The 19,322-nt window shown below is 42.7% G+C and overlaps 3 protein-coding genes across 3 annotated transcripts; 1 reads left to right on the top strand and 2 right to left on the bottom strand.

Annotated features, from left to right (window-relative positions):
- Positions 1–607: 607 nt before the first annotated feature.
- On the bottom strand, positions 608–7,101 carry LRRC42 (leucine rich repeat containing 42). The gene is made up of 8 exons (XM_082287356.1): positions 7,034–7,101; positions 5,667–6,154; positions 3,424–3,555; positions 2,264–2,382; positions 1,815–1,903; positions 1,619–1,732; positions 1,389–1,473; positions 608–1,002 (listed from the first exon to the last, which is right to left on the bottom strand). The coding sequence occupies exons 2-8, from the start codon at positions 6,137–6,139 to the stop codon at positions 746–748; spliced, it is 1,269 nt and encodes a 422-aa protein (XP_082143482.1). The 5' UTR covers positions 6,140–6,154; positions 7,034–7,101; the 3' UTR covers positions 608–745.
- Positions 7,102–7,186: 85 nt separating this feature from the next.
- IFT25 (intraflagellar transport 25) lies at positions 7,187–14,227 on the top strand. The gene is made up of 5 exons (XM_082287044.1): positions 7,187–7,362; positions 7,802–7,908; positions 8,237–8,305; positions 13,167–13,210; positions 13,674–14,227. The coding sequence occupies exons 1-5, from the start codon at positions 7,265–7,267 to the stop codon at positions 13,779–13,781; spliced, it is 426 nt and encodes a 141-aa protein (XP_082143170.1). The 5' UTR covers positions 7,187–7,264; the 3' UTR covers positions 13,782–14,227.
- Positions 14,228–14,401: 174 nt separating this feature from the next.
- DIO1 (iodothyronine deiodinase 1) lies at positions 14,402–18,726 on the bottom strand (the record flags this gene model as incomplete). Its single annotated transcript, XM_082286774.1, has 4 exons — positions 14,402–15,041; positions 15,519–15,718; positions 16,829–16,972; positions 18,396–18,726. 4 exons carry the CDS (start codon positions 18,724–18,726, stop codon positions 14,976–14,978), a joined length of 741 nt encoding a protein of 246 aa, XP_082142900.1. The 3' UTR covers positions 14,402–14,975.
- Positions 18,727–19,322: the final 596 nt, after the last annotated feature.

Here is a 19,322-nt window from a genome sequence, read left to right as displayed (position 1 = left end):
TATTTGAATCAAAATGCCCCTCAATGTTTTCAGATGGGGAAGTACAGTTAAGTGTATTGCAGGCACACTGAAAATGGGTTTTAAACCACAGAATGATCTCAAATGCAGTGAATTTTTGTCAGGCAGAATATATTACAACTGCAGAGCATAATCTCTACAGTAACCTCATTCCAGCTCTCATGTCCTGGGCTAAAATGAGAAAGAAAGGGGACTTGTGTTCCACTTTGGGCTTCTGCAATGACTGTGGTGAGGTGTTACAGCCTCGTGCCTCCCTCCCCAGAGGCCTGTGCTTATCCTTTGTGCTTCCTCCCTCTGCCACAGCCCCATCAGCACAGCCTGGTGCTTTCAGGCTGAGGTTTCTGTTCTAGCAGCACTGTAAACATCCTGTGGCACTTGACAAGCCCAGTGCAGCTTCATGTCAGATGAGCTGCAGTGATTCGTGTCCTGCCCCTTGAGAAGGAGAGCAGGGATAGGTCCAGCTGTTCTGGTGAAAAATACCTTCATCAGAAGAGTAGGTTAAGGATGACAACAAAAACTTTATTTGAAAAAATTATTATGTATTGAAAATATACAGTAGAATTACCAACCTTCTTGTCTCTATCCCTCCCCCAGCACAGGTTACCCCACAGGCATGGCACAGCAACCAGATTTAACAGCACTTGTCTCCTTTGTCACTCCCTCTCAATATGTCCAAATCCTCTCATCAGCAAGAGAATAACAAACAAAAGACCCACTTCTTTCTGACTCAGTAGGTATTTAACAAATCCCAGTCCTCTACAGTGAGGCACAGATGCTTCTGTTTGGAAGTCCTTTCTCTCTCTTGTTCAGCCAAAGCTCTTTTTTTATTGTTCTTTAATTCGTGGCTGCCTGCAACCTCCTTTTTCAAAGGTAAATGGCAATTTTGAACTTTATCCTTATAAAACTGCAAGTTTCCAGATGCTTTAGTTTCTGGCTCCACCAGTGTGCATTTGACTACTTCCTCTATTCTGTGTGTCTTGCCATCTACAAGCAAAAAAAAAAAAAAATCAAGTTTAGATTTTGGGAAAAACAGAATTTTCCTGTAAAATGCATAACTTTGTGGTACAAATTGTTTTGGCCAAGCCAACTTGGAAATGTCCAGAGGAAAAAATATAATTTATATTTTGGACTCAGATTTTTAAGGAAAAAAATCAATTGTTATATGTTGCCCTAAGCAGGCTGCTGTGCTGTACTTGAATTATCCAGCAGTCCAACAAATAAAAAACCTCAAGTACATTGTAATGCAGTTACACAAAGGGCTAAAATTGCATGGCTGAGATGCCATTTGTACTAAAACCCCATAAAGTATGGAAGTACTCCCCATAGAAAAGAAAATAAATCAACTCCGTGGTGTCCATGCAGTTACGTACAGAAGTGAAGAGCTGCTGCTCTGGATCTCAAGTTGTGCTGGGGCTTCATGGACTCCATAACTGCCTGTTCCCACTGCAGAACTGTCTGAAAGAACAGATGAAGGAGTTAAAAAAAAAATTTACAGAAATATCATTTGAAACAACTCCATCCCTTGTTCTTTCCTATTCAGCGATTTCGTGCTCTATGAGGCAAATTTTTAGAGAGTAAAGCAGATTTAACCCTCCCTTACCTGTTCTGCCCATCCCTCTGTTTTGCAGTTACTGTGATCGAATTCTTTCAGAGGCACTTTTGAATGAACCAGGCCTATCTGCATTTGGAGCCGCTTAATGACAGCATTGACATCCTGGGAAAAAGGGAAATACCACAGTCAGAGGGCAAGAACTTTTATTATACTTGTCCAATAAACTTTTTCTCATTATTTTTACCTTGAGACCTGTCCCAGAAATGTCCAAACAGTTCAATTTCTTGAAAGAAAGAAGGTATCCAATTCCCACATCTGTGATTTTAGGGTTACCTGTGAGGCCAAGTAAAGTTAATTAAGCTGCATGATGTGGAAAAAGATGATCAAAATACCAAGGAAGTATTTGTTCCAAAAGCTAATACTGGAACAAGACTGACTTTTCCCCTCTAATTATCAAAATACAAATATTTACAATGCCCATTCTCAAACTCCCCAAACTATTTATGTAAGTAGCAAATGCCTGAGACTTCATGTCTGCCCTGTGCCTTCTGGCAGGTTGCTGGTGAAATCTGGGGTTGAGCACTTGGCTCACGGCAATCAACAAATTAATTGTATTGCTTCAGTACTAAGGAGGACAAATTCTTTATCAGAAAGGACACAGGTTCTTTCTGTTATGAAACATGAAGCACTTACAGGACAAGTCCAGCACCAGCAGATTTTCAAGCCCCTTTTTCAGCACACGGACGGGCGCTGTCATCCTGCGCAGGCCAGCATCTGACAGGGAGTTGTCCTTCAGGAGAAGCCTTTTCACGCTGGCAGGAAGAGACACAAACATGTAGTTTATGGTCATTTTTTCAGACAGTTTTGCAAAATGTCCTAAAACTCTGTGTCAGAAGGGTCATCTTATGCCAACCCTTACAGGCTCACTGTAAAAAGCAGTGACAAAGGAGCCTGGGTTAGCAGGAGTAACAAATATCTTTACATTTCCCTGCTAGCTCAACAGAAGCACTACTTGAGCAGCTATTCCCACAGCTCCAGTGACAAACTGATCCTAGAGCCAAACATTTGCCAACAGAGACAATAAGCTTCTTTATACCCTAAAGTTCTTTATACCAAGGCTGCCAAACTGAAATGCACTCAAAACTAAGAAAAATGCTTGGCAAAATGAGAGAGGACGGATTTGATAAGTGATACAGCAATGATTTTAAGAAAATAATGGGGTATTATAACATAGATTAACAAAACTCAGGAAAAAATATCACACTAAAGTGCTCTCTTCAGAGCACTTCAAGACAAAACCTTGATGCAAAATGCACCAAAATCTTACAGCAACATAACATCCTCAATCAGCAGTCATCCTACTTATGGTTTCCAAAATCCTCAACTTGTCATTCTTTACTACCGAACAAAAATAGAAAATTTACCAGTTTGAGATGTTAACTAACCAAATATTCAACCTCCTGCTTGCAGAAATCTTCATCTAGAACACTAGTTTTGTTAAAAACTTGGCTGAGAAAGTTCCCCCTTGAAAAAGGAAACGTAAGTGTAAAACTGTTGCAAATGCGTAAGATATATATTTTTACCCAGCCAACGAAAATTGTAAAACGTTGATTTAAAAACATGACACAGTAAATTATCTTGCACATTTTTAGTACTTTTCATGATTCAGTATGTGCCTTGTGTACAATAAATTCTGTACTTTGTTTACCTCCAGAACAGGTTTTATGAACAACCAAAATCTTCAGCCTTACACTCTGCAGCCTTTGAAACTTCCCTTTAAAGTCTCAGCCTGATTCTTTGAACTGCTTACTGGTAGGAAAGAAAGTGTCATTTTTAGCTCAAGAAATTGGTACCTAGACAGGGCCTCTTTGGTGAGGTGTTCCAGCAGCTCATGTTCATCTCCAAGTTTACAGCAGGAGAGATCCAAACACGTCAGCTCCCGGAAAGACTTAATTTCTTCAAGCTTTTCAGAGATAACCAGGTATCTGCAAAGGCAAAAAAAACTCCATCAGTGCTCAGGCACATAAGAAGGTGTCTATATCCTCAAGTGTCATAAGCACAATGCACTCGTTTCTGCTCAGGATCTATGTGAAAATTGACAGAAATTACCCAGCTGCACTAAGTACCTCTTTACGTGCAGCTGGCACACAACATGTCTGAATTCCCAGCCTTCTCCTTAAATCACTGTCATGGTTTTGCTTTGATGCAAAAAATTGGACTAACAAGACTTCAACTTGCAAATATTACTATTAGGAGCTTCTTTAGAGATTACTGTTGTATTATTTCAGAATAATGCAAAATATCCCAGTTTATCCTAAGTCAGCTTCACCAACTGCTCTTCCTCAGTGTCTAGGAAGGGTATAGACAAATCCGCGTTCATCCAGGTTTAAAATCCACCTCAAACGTGGATTTTAAACAGGACAGGATAGCTTGTCAGTGGCAAAATTTTACATTTTATATATGTCAATAAAATACATGATCGTGGTAAAAGTCCAGGACTGGCCAGAGCTGCGGCTACACCCCGGGCAGCACTTCCTCAGTGGGTTATTTTTTTAGCTGTGCTGGTTCCCTGGTCTGATTCACTCAGCAGCCACGCAAACATCTGTGCTGGAGCTATTCAGTAGGAGGTTTAGAGATGGGAACAAACCACTGAAGAATGGCAGGCATGAGTATGCAGTAATGAGCACGTAGCCCTCAATACCTCCCCTGCAGTCACCTCATGCTGCCCCTGTGGCAAGACAAGCTCAAAATTCACTGATCTCTCCTGAATTTACCTCATATTCCCCATGGCAAGACACACCCCGAGGTCAGCATCGTCACTGCATAAAATGGGGGTGATTATTAATTTGATCCCTCCAGGAACACCTCTTAGTCCATGCAAATAAGGGGACCTTAATATCCTCCCAGTGTAAGTTTCCCCATCAAACCACCCCCCAAAACCCTTTGCTGTGCAATTTGGCTCTGCAAAAAGCACTACATACAGCCAGTCAGAGCACAAGCCAGTTCTTGAGAGAGATTACTAGCTCAGGGGGGTTCTGGAGAGGAGAGTGGGCTCTTTTAGAAATAAAATTCATCAGAAAATGCCTTAATTCCTGGATTTCAAAGACTTGATACTTAACTCAGCTTTCTGTATGGCAAAAGATGCCAGAAGTAGCTTAATTTCTAAATTAAGGCCATAAAATTATCTGTGCTAGAGATAAAAAGGGAGTAGGTTTAAAGGATAAAACAAAGGATAATTGACTTCTACTCAAACATTCCTACTGTGCTCAGAACACCCTTGGCACTTCAGATGAATACGCCAGTACTTTGATTTTAAACTGGATAAACCATCCCTTTTTCAAGTGCAGAGATGGAAGAGACGGGTTCTATTATTGGGAAAGACTTCAGTAGGAACAAGGCTTTAAAACCATAAACCAGTTTTAAACTTGGCAAGACTCTTTCAGTCAAAGATGTGGACACTGAGAAGATGGAAAAACTAGTGCTGGACTGTAATCAGGACCTTGTTAAAGTACACTCAATATGGGGATGGCAACAAAAATAAATTAAGGTAAAATCTGCCTGATTTCAAAACCTGCAACTTACCCACAAGTCTGTATCTTCTTCTGAGCCCCCAAAATGAGACAGGACAGCAAGCTTATACTTAGTAAACCCAAATAATTTGCAAGGGTGTATTTTATCTGTACAGTCAGCTAAGTGTGTCAAAAAGCTTTTAAACAGCAATTACAGAAACATCCCGTGAAATGCCTGAGAAAGCACTAAGCACATGGATTGCCATAGAAGTGCTGATTATTATTGTTAAAAAATAGTTGCAGGTTGAATCCTCCACGTAAGATCCCCTGTTGGTTAAAACAGATGTAGTCTGTTACCTGTATTATGATTTGTATCTTAAAATGAAACCTGCAGCTGCACTTGTAGGAAAGGGATGGGACAAAAGGCAGCAAGCACAAGAATCAGATAAGGCTCAGGGCATTCCATTAAAATTAGGTGGTGTTATAAGCCCAAAATATATTTTTATTTAATTTAATTTAGGAGAAGCTTGAAGTGTGCTAGCAGAAAGCCCTGGCAGGTGACAAGATTTGTTAGGGGACACACTTACCTGTTCCGCAAGCACAGTGAGCAGAGCACCAAACTGCCATAGGCTTCAGTGAACTTCTGCAGAGCTCTCAGTCCCGTCACTGGCTCTGTGAACTTTTGTCTTGCTTCTGCTGCTGAAAAGAGCTTTTCAGCAATCTGCTCTGGGAAACCAATCAATGAGTCAATGTGATCAACATTGTCAGAAATGTAACCCAGCACTAGGCTGAAGAGGGACTTGGCTGAGTAGCGGAGGTTCCCCTCCTTAGTGTATGTGAAGATGAAATGATCAGTCCTCTGCCTCCTTGCCCTATCGTCCTCCCTGTTCATGCAAAGCTCCACTGAAAAACTTCTGGAAAACAGACTAAAAGGTCTTGTTTTAGGAGTGACATTCTGTACGCCGCCTGCACCCGGATTTACCACGTGCAGCTTCCCATTTTCACGCACGTATATTGGCCCAGTATCCAAATGGCTTTCTGAGTGGAGACAGTACGACATTCCCCTCGACCAGCTCTGTAAAAACAAATCACAGACAGGTGAAGAACAGCCGCAGAGGAAAACACGACCCAGGGAAGACCCCAAAGCTGGCAGCTCCCCTTAGAGCCCTGAGCACGGCCACGTAGCCCTGTGGTGCAAGGAGGCCAGGCTGTGTGGAGCAGGGGTGTGAGCTGCCTGCCACCAAACCACACACCCCATCCGAGTGGGAACTGGACCCCGGGCTGGCTGAGAGGCCCGGGATGGATCCCACGCCCGGGATGGAGGCAGGGGAAGCGGGAGAGGAGCTGGGGTTGAGTGGGAAGTGTCCCCACAACCAGGCCTGGCTCTGCTGCAGGCAGGAGCAGGAGGAGGAGGAAGAGGGCACATGTCTGACTGCAGCAGGGCAATGGAGACTGCTGGAACCTCCCTCCCTGGGAGGGTGGGCATCTCCCGGTGCCCCCTGCCCAGCCGGTCCCGGGGGGCTCTGGTTCGTGAGCGGGGTCCCGGCGGGGGGCAGGAGAGCTCAGAGCTGCGATGGCGAGAGGCAGCAGAGGGACGGGATCCTCTCAGCTGCTGCCCTGCGGGGCTGGGGACCGGGTCCTGAGGGGTGGGAGAAGATGGGGCCCTGCCCGAGGAGGGCCGGGGGTACCGAAGGGATGGGGAGGCGGGGGCAAAGGGATCGAGTCCAGCCCGGAGCGGGGTCGGGGGCCACGCTGGGAAGGGTCCGTGAAGGGATCGGACTGTGCCCGGGGGTGAGCGCGCCGTGAGCGGGCACAGCCCCGAGGGGCGCCTGGGGAAGGGGCACAAGGGGAGGCGGAATAAGGGGAAGGGGCACAGGGGGAAGGGTCCTCGCCCCGCCCGGGCAGGAAGGCCAGAGCCCCGCTCGTTCCCCCATCCTCCCGGCCCCCACCTTACCTGCCCCGGGAGGGGCCGCGCCGTCAGCCGGGCCGGGGCTCCGCGCTCCCGCCGCCCGTCCCGCAGCGCCCGCGGGCGGGGCCGCGGGGGCGGGGCGGAGCGGGGCACGGCGGGAGCGGCGGGTCCCGCCCAGCCAGAGGAGGGCCCCGCGTTCCCGCACCTCCCGCACCGGGAGCGGCCGTGCGGGGGGGCCGCCGCCGTTGCCCGGTAGCGGCAGCTCCGCCGTGCGCGATGAAAGCCGCCGACTGGTGCCGGAGCTCGGCGGGGGCCGCTCTCGTCCTGGCCACGTCCAGCGACGCCGAGCACCCTGCCGAGAGCGTGGCGGACGGGTGAGGGGCCGGGCGGGGGCGCGGGCGCGGCTCCTCCCGCACGGAGCCCGCTGGGGCTGGGCCGGGGTCGGCCCTTCGCCCTCACGCTCCAGTCGCCGCAGAGTGGAACTGCTCGGGGCCCACCGCCATTGCGGGGTTCGTGTGGTGCCGCCAGGGTACAGAGCCTGCTCGGCGAGTTGTAAACACCTCCAGAGAGCGGCCCCATCGTTGTACAGGGCGCTGCCGAAAGCACCGCAAATAAAAACGTCTCCCCCTTCCTCCCCTCCCCCTCCCCCTTTCGCCTCCCTCTCCTTCCCTTCTTCCCCACCGTCTTTTTCCACCCCTCTCCTTTCCCTTTCCTCTCTTCCTTTCCCGTCCATATTTTTCTGTGATAAATTTAATTCAAGATGGTTATAGATGGAAAGCTGCAGTTGAGGGTTTTGTCCTGTTCTCTCCACAGAAGTTCCAAAACATTTTGGACGACAACAGGCATGTTCCCACAGGAATTGATTATTGGTTTTCCCAAATGTGTAAAAATCAGCAAAGTCGCCATCCAGTGTTATTTGGGTAAGACTTTGTGTCTTACAGTAGGTAATATGTGCTATATTAAAGTGTGTGTCTGTGCCTTAATGAAAGCTCCCACAGTAGTCTCATAGTCTGTAAGCAGCCACTTTTAACAGATTCATAAACATTTAACTTCACATAAAGATTTAATTTCACATAAAGATTAATTTTCACAAAGCAGTTGTCCTTCATGTCCACAATCTCCGTAGCTTAGAGAAGAAATAAATTAGTGCTTTGAAAGTGCTTTGTGGATGTAAAGTAATGGAATAAATACAGTTATCAATAAAGAATCAGAACTTGTGTTGATATTTCAAATTTATATATATTTTAGTGCGGACCTTAAGGATTGAAAGAAGCACATCTAAAGACCCTGTGGGTTTTGAACAATGCATTGAAAAAGGTAAGACTCCTGAGTTTGTGTGGTTTTGTGGTAACAATGTTGGTCTTTTTCAAAGAATCACTGTAACCCCTCATCTATTTTTATGTAGGATTTTGCTTCCTCTCTTCTTGAAGAATAGAAATAAAGCAGGCCATCTTAGGGAGGCTGGGAGTAGAAGAAACCTGTGTATTGCACAAATACACTATTTAACTAACTTTGTATTTCACTGTACAGCAGGCCTGTACTATTGCTATCAACACAAGAACAAGAAGAGCCTCATAAAAAATATATGAAACTTTTATCTGACCCTTGAAGATACTCACTATCAGATGATTACATTTTGAATTTTGTTAAAGGGAACTTTGTTGAGATTTTCATATGCAAACAATGCATTGGAGTTTTTTTTCCCCTGGCAATTATTATATCTCAAGATATTTTCAAAATAATTTTTGACTCTTAAAAAAGATCTTTAAATTTACCTATCTTTTATCTGATCTGAAAAGAAAGCAATTTATATTGACTAAGTGATTTAAATATGTACTAGTTTGTAAACAAACCAGAGGAAGATCACAAGTCAGAATTACAATTTAATAAGAAAATTAAAAGAAATGAAGACAATAGCACAAGAACACTGACAGAGTCAGGATGCAGCCTGACACCCTGTTAGTCAGGGTGGTGGTAGCAGTCCAGATGAAGTCCTGCTGAAGCAGTGATCCTGTAGAAACGGTCTGGTCTTCACCTGAAGGTGCAGTGCTAGCTCTGGGAATCCAGGAGTTAAGGGCTGCTTGTGCTTTGTTCCAAACCCCAGATTAGATCCAGGTGGGAATGCTTGGCTCCTCCCCCTGGGCGGAGCATCTAACAATGGCTTGACGTAATTCTGTGATTTACGTGGTGGGTCCTTGATTGCCCATTAAACAGAGATAACACCTGGAGGGAGTTACCAAGGATGAGTCATGGTAGGAGATAACGAGCACTGCCCCACCTGCTTTAACAGCTCCTCAAGATTTAATACTAGCATTTCTTACAGTGCTAGTCCTTGCCAATTTGCACACTCTCATCTTTCTCTCTTGTCTGCTTTCTCGGGAATGATGTTGTCTTTCTTTCTGTGTAAGGATAACGATATCTCGATCACTTTCCTTTTATTGGGCCAGAGGTCAGCATTGGGGAGGTTTTTCTACCTTTCTGTCCTTTGATATTTTATAATTTCAGCTAGCAAATTGCCTTTCATTCCAATTATAATATAACTAACTGCTCTGAAAAAATCCAGTCTGGATTGCCCCCATTCCGTACTCCGGGAAAAAACCAGCCCGGGTTTTCCCCCATTCCGTACTCCGGGGAAATTCCAGACCCAAAACTCAGAAGCCTCCGCAGGAGCTCGCGGGATAGCGCACGTGATTATCAGGGGATGACGTCACAGAAAAGGCTTTGTACTGTGGTGTGTGGGAAAAGCAAGTGCTAGGAAGAATGGTGCAGATGAACTAAGGTCAATTGGAAGGTACTCAATCCCTTCCGGAAGGTGTTAACTTGCTGCTTGAAGCACTTTTCTCCCCCCCCTTTTTTCCTCCTACCATTTTGCATATCCCAACCATTCATTGTTCTAGATAATGGAATAATTGCTGGGCTTTACTTCAGAGTGACAGTTTTATAAAAACAAGTACAAATGTAGGTCTTTCGAAGCCAAAGAGAAAACAGGTTTCCTGAAACAAGTCAACACCACATCCCACTGTCAAACGTGGGGCAGGGTGTGACAAGGGAGCTTTATTTTTTGTTTTCTTATAAAGGGCAGTCATGCCATTTATGATAATTGTAAAGTCTAAGTCAAAACACCAGTTACACCTGTCTTGTTTTAACAATTCTCTGTTATGATCATGCTTGATAATGATGGCTCAGCTTAAGGGAAAAGTTCAGGTTTTCTTAATCCATTTTTTTTAACTAGAAATGTTTGTACCCTGTAAGGATATTTCTATCCCAATTACAGGTGGACTTCTTGTATAAGGCAGTGTAGTTTAATCAAATAGGGAAGTGGATAAGAAAAACATTAAAGTTACAATGTTGGATGCATACAGATAGATATATATATACACACACACATATTTAATCTTTAGGGACCATCCTGTATGGATAGTATAGAAAAATAAATATTTTTTGTTTGGTTGTAGTTTTTTTTCCTGTGAAAATCAATGGTTCTGTACAGACAAACGATATACCTTAAAAGAAAAACAGCATTAACTCTGCAGTTGCATTTGGTCTGAAAGCAACCTAGTACGTGGAACACTTAATTTGTCAAGACATTCTGACAGGTCTCACCAAAAGCCCAGTATAAGCTTTACTAGTTTTGCTCATTTAATTGAAAATGGGCTTGGAAAAGGTCATAGGGAATTAGAGGTTACAGAACAAATAATCAAACCAATTAGCTATAACTTGAATCTCTTGAGCTGCCTTAAAGAGAAAGCAGACCTGACCTTGTCAAAGAGAGAAGGATATTAAAACTGCATACCAAGAAGTAATCCAGAAAGCTTAATACAAATATGTACAATATTGTAGAAGTTTGGGTTTTGTTGTTGCCATTTTGGGTTTTTTGGTGGGTTTGTTTTGTTTTGTTTTTAAAGACCAAAAGTACTAATCCTCTCCTACCTAACATTTTGATACTCCTATACTAAGCTCTCTATCTATTTTAGAGGTTTCTGATTCACAGTGAAGGATGCTTATTTATATTGTGATGTTAGGTACATTAAAGTCTCAGGATCTGATCCTTCTTATATGCTATATTGTAAATGAGAAATAACTCCATTGAACTTAATTAAATGCCAGTGTAAAAGTGATATAACAGGAAAAACAGGGCATGAATGCCCATATTAATTTTGATTAAAATAATCCATTCTGGGAAATCTGAAAATGTACAGCAAGTTTTTAAATGCTTTTTCTCTTCATGTATGTTGACATAAAATTCTTGTAATTCTTGTATCAGTTAGCCATTTTGCTAAATTTTATAACATGTTGAATGACAATACAAAATTGCCTCGACGAAACTTGAAGCTATCCATGTTGTATGCATTTTTTTGTTTTCTTTAGTACTGAGCTAAAAGGGTTTCTATTATTTCCTAAAAGAATTGTTATTTTTTTAAATTTTATTTTTGCTAATTTGCAGACACAGATAAATGTCTGGTCAAGATCTGAAGGAGGATCAGACTAACAAAATTAATATGGGTTGTATTTCTTTTTTAATTTATTAAAGGATTGTCAGAGGGACACTTGGTTCAGATAAGCCCCCTGAAAATTATCACAAGTTTGGCCCCTTGGCTCTCTTGACTTCTCTGCTTCTCACATTGGCCAATATTTTTAGAATGGGTTCTACACCTTCTTCACTAACTTTAAAAATTTGTTTCCCAGTGTCTACAATTAACATTTTCACATGAGAGCATGCTTTGAATGATAATTTGCATTTACTTGTTAGAGATTACTTTAGTCTGAGAAAGATGGATACCAAAAGTTTAAACTACTCTTTCAGCCAAGATTACTATGCTCCACTGCCCTAGCTAGAGGCTGTGTAATTCATACCAGCTCAGGATTTGGGCTCCATTGCCCTAAAGCTGCTAGGAAACTAGAATTTAGTGTGTGGAAGGGTTTGCTGCTGAGAAAGGGATTCTTCTGCTGGACTAGAAGGCAGAGAAGCTGCAAGGTTGGATGCCTCCCTAAACAACGGAGAACTGGCATGTTTTGCTTAATAGGAAATCACAGATAAACTTATTTTAAAAATTGCAAATTACAGTCAAAGGATGACAGTTAGACAATCCACGTGTTTTTCTAAAAACAACCTAACTTCAAATAAACAGGAGCCTTTACTATCTGATACAAAATTATCACTTTGCCACACCTTTTCTTTCACACTTAGCAAAAGAGAAGAAAACTTGAAAATAAATTCTTGAATTATTAAAAATCCAACCAAATATTCCATATCTGCAATGAGGTGTAATGAAAGTTATATAGAAAACACAGTTTATTTTCAGAAACTATTATAGACCATAATAACATTCTTTGAAACCATCTCTTTGCATTCATTTTAAAACTGATTTCAACAAAGGATCTCACTGCAGGTCCTGCTTAATATCATTCAGTCATTTTGTTCATATTCCTCGGAAACATAGAATTTAATTTTTTTTTATCTCTAACATGAGTAGCATGGTAAGATCACAAGCTGAACAGATCTTGAAATGTTATTTTAGTAGGCTGTAGGAAGTTTATAAATTTAGCATTGCTGTGAAACATATTCCAGTGGTCTGGTTTTTTCCAGGACTGCTCAACATACCACACAGTTGTCTTACAACTTTGCTAGATTGCTGATTCTGTAAAGTCTGTATTTTTGAAGTAATTTCTGGCCCTGAAGAAGTGACCCTTTGTTACTTTCAACTCATCAACTGCTCTCTCATATGACATCCAAAAGTGTGGCTTGATGATTATTTTATTAGACATTAATGTAACGGTCATGTTTAAGTGAATGTTGTGAACACTGCTAGTTTCCGCAGCACTTTGGAGAGTAAAATGCTGTATAAGGGCTAAAAGCACTACTTGTGCACTTCATGTTCCAAAAATTAAAACCAGGCTTACATAGTGTAATAGAGTGCCATTTCCTGCATTGTTTGGTTTGGGGATTGGCTTTCTCTAGTGCCTCTTGGGTGAACTTTTATAACACGGTAATGAGTAGGGTATATATACACACAGTGGGATATTGCAAAAAAGTATTCTCTTGAATCACCTTGTGAAAATAAAAAAGAACAATGTCTATGTGCAGTGTAAATTCATAGTACTTGAACTCTGGGTCCAGTGAAAACTTCACAGCATTGCACATTATTCTTTGTTATTTACCTTAAAATATATTTTCTAGATTTGCAACACACAGAAGGACAGCTCCAAATGGAAGAATTTCCAGTGAGTATTTAGAGTGTACATCAGTAGTGGTTCATGATATGGGATGTCTGGACTAAGTGGGGAGAAACCATAAAAGAACCCAAACATGTCTTTATTTACAATTATTGCTCAGTTGGTGTTAAAGAGAGGAATTTGTAGATTGTGGTGTGAAACTGCACTTCCCAGCTGCTCCTCTGTAGATTATGCTATGAAATTGCACCTGCCTAGTGCTCCTACCAATGTGCAAGGGCCCTTTCCAGAAGTGTGCCAATCTTCCCTCCTTCAATTGCTGCCTTTAAGGCTGCAGAATTCAGGAGGTGATGGGAGTTTTTTGAATTGCAGGTCAAAGAGTTTGATTTATGTGCAGTTCAAAATCAGACACCGAAATATCCAGATCCTTGTGTGCAACAAACTTCTGCAAATGTGGTTTGGTATTTTTGTTACTACAGAGAATGCAATAACATTATTTTTATTCCTTCTGCAGCTTCCTGAGTTCCAAGCCACTTACTTGCGTTTCATCATCAAATCTGCCTTTGATCATTTTGTGTCAGTGCATCGGGTAATGGCAGAGGGCACGGCAGAGAACACTTGAGTCCAGCTGAAATTTGGGCCTCCATTTAATTTTTTTATAAGGAAGTTACATTTTGATAGCTGCACTGCAGAGCATGTTTATTATTAGACCCTTGTATTAAAGTGGTTTTTTTGAAGGTATGGATGTGGTATGTATTCCTTGCTGGTTTAATGTATGGAATAGAATAGGAGAATATAGAATCATTTAGGTTGGAAAAGACTGTTAAGATCATCAAGTCCAACCACAACGCAGGGCTGTTGTTAATTGTAGTAACAGCTTTCTCACTTTGTAACCTAAACTGTCAGCCTAGAACACTTGAGCATAACTGAGTCCATTTAAGTTAGTATGTTTATATCAGGCTTTCATAATACATGAATTAAAACTCGATTTCCTGTAAAATGCTTCCCTTGTGCTCTGAGGTAAATAGAAAAGAAGTGTGAACTACACAAGTGGGATGTATTACCTCCTACTGTCAAATCCTTCAAAGGTCCTTAAATTGGTAACTTTCTGATCAGCTCAAACTCAGAGATTATTAGAATGAATATAAATATCTGCTAATGCTTAGAAATAACCTGGGGAGAGAGGCAGGGCAGGGAGGGAAACTGAAGCCATATGAAGTGCTTTGATAGACTTTTAATAATTGTAGATCAATCCCTTGTTTCTATAAATATTTTCTACAATCAGGTCACAGCCGCCAGTGCTTTATGCTGGGACCATCATAACAAATACTCATGGAAACAGATGTTGATAGAGATTGTCTTGCTCAGAAGCCTCCTGAAGTCAGTGAAAGGGAACATTTTAAATATACAAGTGCAATGTGTCTGGTAATGTGAAATCAGTTGCTTTGCATGCCAGTAGCCTCTTGCAAATGTCACCACCCTGAAGTTTATCCTGCACGATATTCCTTGCAAGTGTAAATGTTGGTATCCAGAGCTCAGTGGACCCAGCTCCCACATTACTGCATGTGGTATAAGAGTACTAAGTTACTACAGAACAGAAATTGGTGTTGCAAGGATGACACTTGAAAGCCTCTAGACAGACATAATGGACCTCGTTACAGATGCTCCTTAGATGCCCATAAAGCATTCTTTTTTTTCTTCTTGTCTCTATGGCTGTTTTTAAATTCTTTTTTTATTCCTTAGTCTTATGTTTGTGAAAAATTATTCTTGAACTTCTTTATCCAAATAGTCTTTACTCCGAAGTCCTCTTCATTCTCTATTTCAGTTTTTCCAGGATGGCACGTATCTCCTGGGGGTGGTAATTCCAAGGCCCCACTCCTCCCTGCAAAGGCAATAAAATGACACAGTGATGCTCAGGCAGACAGAGCAGAAGTCCTTCAGAGCACAGCAGCTGCACCAGAACTGTGGGCAGGTGTGCCTGGGCTCCCTTTCCACTGGAGCCATCCCTGGGAGATGATTATGCACTGGTTACACCCTGCTGTGTCACTGGGACAGAGCCAGTGTCTGGATCCTGCAGGTGGGAAGTGTTCCTGGATCTCACAGCTTAGATGTACCTCGGGTTAGTAGTGAGCCAAAAGATAAATGTTTGAGCAAGACTGGGGTGTACATCAAATATGTACATTATAAAGGCTCAGACTGGTTGTGCTGCATGTTCATTTCTCTCCACAGTTACAGGGCATTGTGAAATGTTTAGCTCTCAAACAGAATGAAATACTGACTGTTAAATGTAAAGCAGTCTCAAGTTACCTTGAAGTTTTAAAATCTCTAAATTCTGCTCATTGCTGTGGATATTTTTTACCTTGTAGATGACCTTCCCTCCTTGGAGCAGGTAGAGTCGTTCTGGCAGCGCAGCATATTTTGAACTGCTCAGGTTTTCCATGGTGTCTAAAACCACTGGACATAGAGGGTGATTTTTCTGAAGAAATTGGGCTGCAATTTTTCGATCTTCAAGGCTTCTGTGATTTTTAATAACAACATTGTTTTTAAAAGCCCATCCATCTAAAACAAATGAGGGAGGGATGGAGGGATTTAGCAAGGAACATTTTGAATAGGTGCAAGGTGCAAGGGTGGAGACATACTGTGTGTCATATCCCAAAACTAGGTTAAAAGAATCTTGCAGTTTATTCTTAATACCAAAACCTGCCATGACATGAAAGACTATGGGAGCACTAGAGCTTTTCAAATAAGTGGTCCCAAGATCTACTTTTTTTTCCTTTTCATTTCATCAAACTGTATTTTCCCCTTGCCCCGGATTCAGAAATATTTGATGGATTTTAGCTGAAATTTTCCCACATAAATCGACCATAGAAATACACCAGGAGGGGAATATATGTTCTATTTGGGCAAGCTTTGTCAGTGTTGTTCATTCTACTTGATTGTACTCATTAAGCCTATAAACCAAAATTATAGGTCTGTGAGAAGTGAAACACATGAGCCAGGACACACCTTTGTTTTTCAGAACTATGCAAACAAACATTTGCACACAACTCTTCCTAATAAAGTAAAAACTAGTTAAAAGGGTTTGATGACTGACTTAGTCATTACCTGATTCTCAGCTGCTGAAAATGACATATTGCTAGAAAACTATAAATGTTAGGTTTTAGAAAAACATTTAATCCTGGGATAAAAGCAGTGCCAATGTGTTACTTAGAATCCACTGTAGATAAACAAGGGTGCATTGTTTGCTTGCTAAATTTTTCAAATTGGAGTCTGTGTCTTGTCCTTGGAAAATGTTAAAAACTAGGTTTTTTTCTGTTAACACATAACATGCTGGCATTGTACACTTAACTTTTGTTCTATGAAATGTCTTTTCTTCCTCTTTCCAAAAGGAGCTGCACTAACACTTAGATGCAATTTTTAAAACATATAACTCTGTCCTTCACAGAGCTGGGTGTCTTCAGCAGGAGTAACTCAGTGTAAAGTCAGATGTGTGAGTAAAATCTTAGGAGAATTAGGGACACAAACGGGGCCCTCGATGTGGTGTTGCCACTTGATTTGAAGGTTTCTCTCCTGTTTTCAGCCCCCTCCTTTGCTAACATGCTTTTTTTTTCTAGAGGAAATGACACATCTGAAGCTGTGGTTGGCATCACTGTGGTGTTTGTACTGTACCTACTGCGTGAGCTTCCTCAATGTAGATGATAAGGAAATCTGCTACTGAGCTGAAATCTTTGATGAGCTTGTTGAACTCATCAAATTTTAACATAAATGAAGGTCAGGTGCAACTTCCAAAATTCAGGATTAAAGGTCGGTTATCTGGGAAAAAGAAAAAAAAATTGTGGTTAAGCGAAGGGAGGAAGGACAGAACTAAATACACTGAACTGAGCCTCTGGTGCAGAGATTCCTGTGCAACACTAAGTCACTTATTCCATAAAGCTCTCCTAGGTCATTAAAATCAGCAGCAGAACCTCTGCATCTCTGCAAAGCAGGCTTAAAGGTGCTTTTCCCTAGCCTGGCTCTGATCTGTGCCGCATCCAGCAAGGAGTGTACCGGAAGGAACCCTGCCCAGTACAGGCAGCAGGCACCCTGCAGTCACACAGCTTCTCTTTTCCTCATCACAAGGGCCAATTTTCAAGTTACCAACGTTTTTGGGATAGGGAACTGATCCAAAATCTCAGCCTCCCTGGGATCTTTAGTATGGAGCAACTTCAAAAATACTAAACATGGCCTTCTGCAAGGTTATCCAGGGACAGTGGTTCAGGGGTGGGCATTAAGGACAGAGTCCCAGTGCCTTTTCATGTCCAGGTTTTTTTAGATGTGTCAGTTCAAGCTGAGCTGAGGGGAAGCTGCAGACTTTTCAGTCATGCATCACAGGCTTTCATGCTTTCAATGTATTTCTGCAATTTCCTGTCCAAACAGAACTCTGGTTATATATTATTAAACTAACCTTACACTGGCAAAAGTATCTGCAGTTGCTTACAAATTAACACAGTATTGTGTTGGTGTTGGCATCTGTTTGCAAGACCTTGATGTAAGAGAGCTTGCAGGATTTTTAAGCACCTCTTTTAGTCTGGTTATGCTAAATTACATGAAGTTTGTTCAAGATCTTTCTGGCTGGGGTTAACTTAAAAGCTGCTGCTAACAGATCCACATCCTAAAGAATTAAATAACAGTGGTACCTTCCTGTAGATCTGTGTATCTCTCTTCCATTTTGCGTCCCATCTTCTACATAAATATCTCTATATAATTAGGAAAGCAGAGTGAGAGAAGGATGTAATTCCTCCCATGGGGATGGAGGCTGCAGCTTAATTATTAATTCCACGTTCTGCTGAGATCTCAGTGGGAGGCAGTGGACAAAGTACAAAGCAGCTACTTCTGCTTTATTCCCAGCCACTTTGGATCTGGAAAAACCCACCCTGTGCTTTCTAGGCTTTAGGCTGGCTAAGGGAGTTGGTGTGGAATTTTCTGTATGGACAGGGAATGACAGCCAACACTTGTGAATCATTGCAAACGGTTCAATTCTGGGCCTTCTCTCCTGAAAGCAAATTATTACCTTGGCTTTCAGCAGAAAATCAAGAGGCAGCTGGAGTAAATGTGCTGCATCTTCTCCATGAAGTGAGTGCTGGTGGTGTGCACGTGATGCACTCAGGTGCCAGCTGCCTGTCCCTGTTCCCTCAGCAGAATCTCCTCGTTTATGCTCTCAGCAAACCAAACCCAGCTACACGGCTCAAGTACTGACCTGCCATGAAATCCAGGAGGTGACGAACTTCCCCGCCGAGGGTCACCACCGGCGTGTTGGGTGCTGGGTGTCCCTCATAGGCTTCATCCTCCAGCCTCTTCCACTTCACCTTCAGCACAAACAGCAAATACTTGAAGCTGAAAAAGGTTGGGCCCCAGTTTTCGTAGCTGAACTTTGGATTCTGGTTCATTCTGCTCTTCTCGCCCATCTTTAGGATGTACCTTTTCATGGCGTTAGGGAACAGTATCATCAGTGTTTTGCCAACAACAACAGACAGAGTAACCTGCAGAAGAATCAGGATTTTTTGTAGGAATACCCTGGGGCCAAACATCGTGGTGGAGAGGTCTGGCTGCTCCTGATGGGAGCACAATGCGAGGTAGGGGCAAAGGTAGAGGGTGAGGGGGAGGGAAAACGTTCACGTGTTTGGTTGAGTTTCTGCCTTGCCTTGCACACTGTCCCCTCCCTGCACTTCAGTCGCTGTGTGAGCAAGGATCCTGTCAGCTGTGCTCCCTCCAGCTGCACCAAAAGGCATCCACTGCAGCCAGGGTGGATGTGTGGTGCTCACTGCAGAGCTGTGAGGTTCATCCACAAATGTGGTCTGTGTTTTACTAATGAGAGGAGCGGGATCAGGGTGTTGTCCCCGAATCCCGGACTAAAGACTAAGGTGCTGATGCTTGAGGCCTTGGGGTGATGCAGATGCTGTGCAAACAGTGCCCTGCTCCTCCTGCTCTGCCTGGTCTGGGGCTCTGCTGCACTCCAGGGTTTGGCATTTTGGGGCTGAAAGATAAAAAAAACCCCAAAAAACAAACAAACAAACAACTCCATTATATATAATAGCCAGCTGGCCCCCAGCAAAGGAAGGATGTGGATCCGTTGGAGTGAGGCCTCGAGAGGCCACCAAGATCAGCGGGATGGAGCAGGAAATGC

Source organism: Coloeus monedula, assembly GCF_965178545.1.
Source record: "Coloeus monedula genome assembly, chromosome: 9".
NCBI lineage: Eukaryota > Metazoa > Chordata > Aves > Passeriformes > Corvidae > Coloeus > Coloeus monedula.
This window is presented reverse-complemented; position numbering and strand designations above follow the sequence as displayed.

Coding starts and splice junctions, on each gene's coding strand:
- LRRC42 (XM_082287356.1), bottom strand. CDS start 6,139: ATGTCGTACTGTCTCCACTCAGAAAGCCATTTGGATACTGGGCCAATA. Junction 1,904..2,263: donor GCTGGTGCTGGACTTGTCCT/GTAAGTGCTTCA, acceptor TTGGCCTCACAG/GTAACCCTAAAATCACAGAT. Junction 1,474..1,618: donor CAGAGGGATGGGCAGAACAG/GTAAGGGAGGGT, acceptor CTGTTCTTTCAG/ACAGTTCTGCAGTGGGAACA.
- IFT25 (XM_082287044.1), top strand. CDS start 7,265: ATGAAAGCCGCCGACTGGTGCCGGAGCTCGGCGGGGGCCGCTCTCGTC. Junction 7,363..7,801: donor GCCGAGAGCGTGGCGGACGG/GTGAGGGGCCGG, acceptor TTCTCTCCACAG/AAGTTCCAAAACATTTTGGA. Junction 8,306..13,166: donor TGAACAATGCATTGAAAAAG/GTAAGACTCCTG, acceptor TATATTTTCTAG/ATTTGCAACACACAGAAGGA.